Genomic DNA, 860 nt, shown 5'->3' with positions numbered 1-860 from the left:
TTTTAGTCTGTTGCGGATGGGCGCTCATCAGCGTTCATCCGAGTCTGTTGATGAACTGCACCGGAAGTTGATGGGATCCGGGTCCACATCAGGAAAATGGATTTGGCCTGTAGTTTGGCCATATGCCCGCTACGTAGTTAGCGGGTCTTATCCTACGAGCCACCAAAGCTCTTGCGTGGGTAAGTTTAGCCATGTTTGCCCCCCGGTTCAACCCGTGTTCCTCCACCATGTCCTTTTGTTTCCAGCTCGACGGCTCTCCCGTTTCTGTTGAGCTTTCGTCTGGTCGATCCTATGTGTCTGTCGCTTGTTCGAACCGTTAGGGCTCGGTTTTCTTGCAAATCCAAGGCACACAGCAAAGCCACAATGACTAGGAGGCCACGAAATCAAGATTAAGCAGAAAAGTCAGACACCCCAGCACCCTCAAGCTTTCGCGTAAAGGTGTAAAGCCGCCGATGTTGGCACTTGACGAGGGTCCCATCAATCGGTCGTTCATTTAGAACGTGGCTGGCCCTCCAAGAAGCGGAAGTATGCTCACCTGGGGGAATTTTGAATCACTTGCTGAATGGGTTCAAAAGTGGAAAAAGTGAGTGAATCAAAAGCTTGAACATTCTGAACCAACCCCTCGCATTCTAATCTAGTGGTTTTTTTGTGATATTGAGTGAGTTTGTCGGACTGCCAACCTCTGTGCAGTGACACGCTTACAATGGTACTCAGGAGAAGGGGAAGTGTTACATCAACGATTAGTGGCGTGATGTGAGAGCATTGAGAAACAGCAACGGGCTTAGGGCAAGCTGAGGGGAAGCCTGTTCCTCTGCGGCTTCTCATTGGGTAGGCTTGATTCAAGTTGTCGGTCTCTTTCC

The 860-nt window shown here is 50.0% G+C and overlaps 1 protein-coding gene across 1 annotated transcript; it reads right to left on the bottom strand.

Moving 5' to 3' along the window:
* Positions 1-531: 531 nt before the first annotated feature.
* On the bottom strand, positions 532-860 carry LACBIDRAFT_314948 (uncharacterized protein; the record flags this gene model as incomplete). The annotated part of the gene is made up of 1 exon (XM_001891279.1): positions 532-860. The coding sequence occupies exon 1, from the start codon at positions 823-825 to the stop codon at positions 532-534; it is 294 nt and encodes a 97-aa protein (XP_001891314.1). The 5' UTR covers positions 826-860.

This window comes from Laccaria bicolor, genomic scaffold (assembly GCF_000143565.1).
Source record: "Laccaria bicolor S238N-H82 LACBIscaffold_667 genomic scaffold, whole genome shotgun sequence".
Classification (NCBI taxonomy): domain Eukaryota; kingdom Fungi; phylum Basidiomycota; class Agaricomycetes; order Agaricales; family Hydnangiaceae; genus Laccaria; species Laccaria bicolor.
The sequence above is the reverse complement of the archived record's forward strand: the minus strand, read 5'-3'. Positions and strand labels throughout refer to the sequence as shown.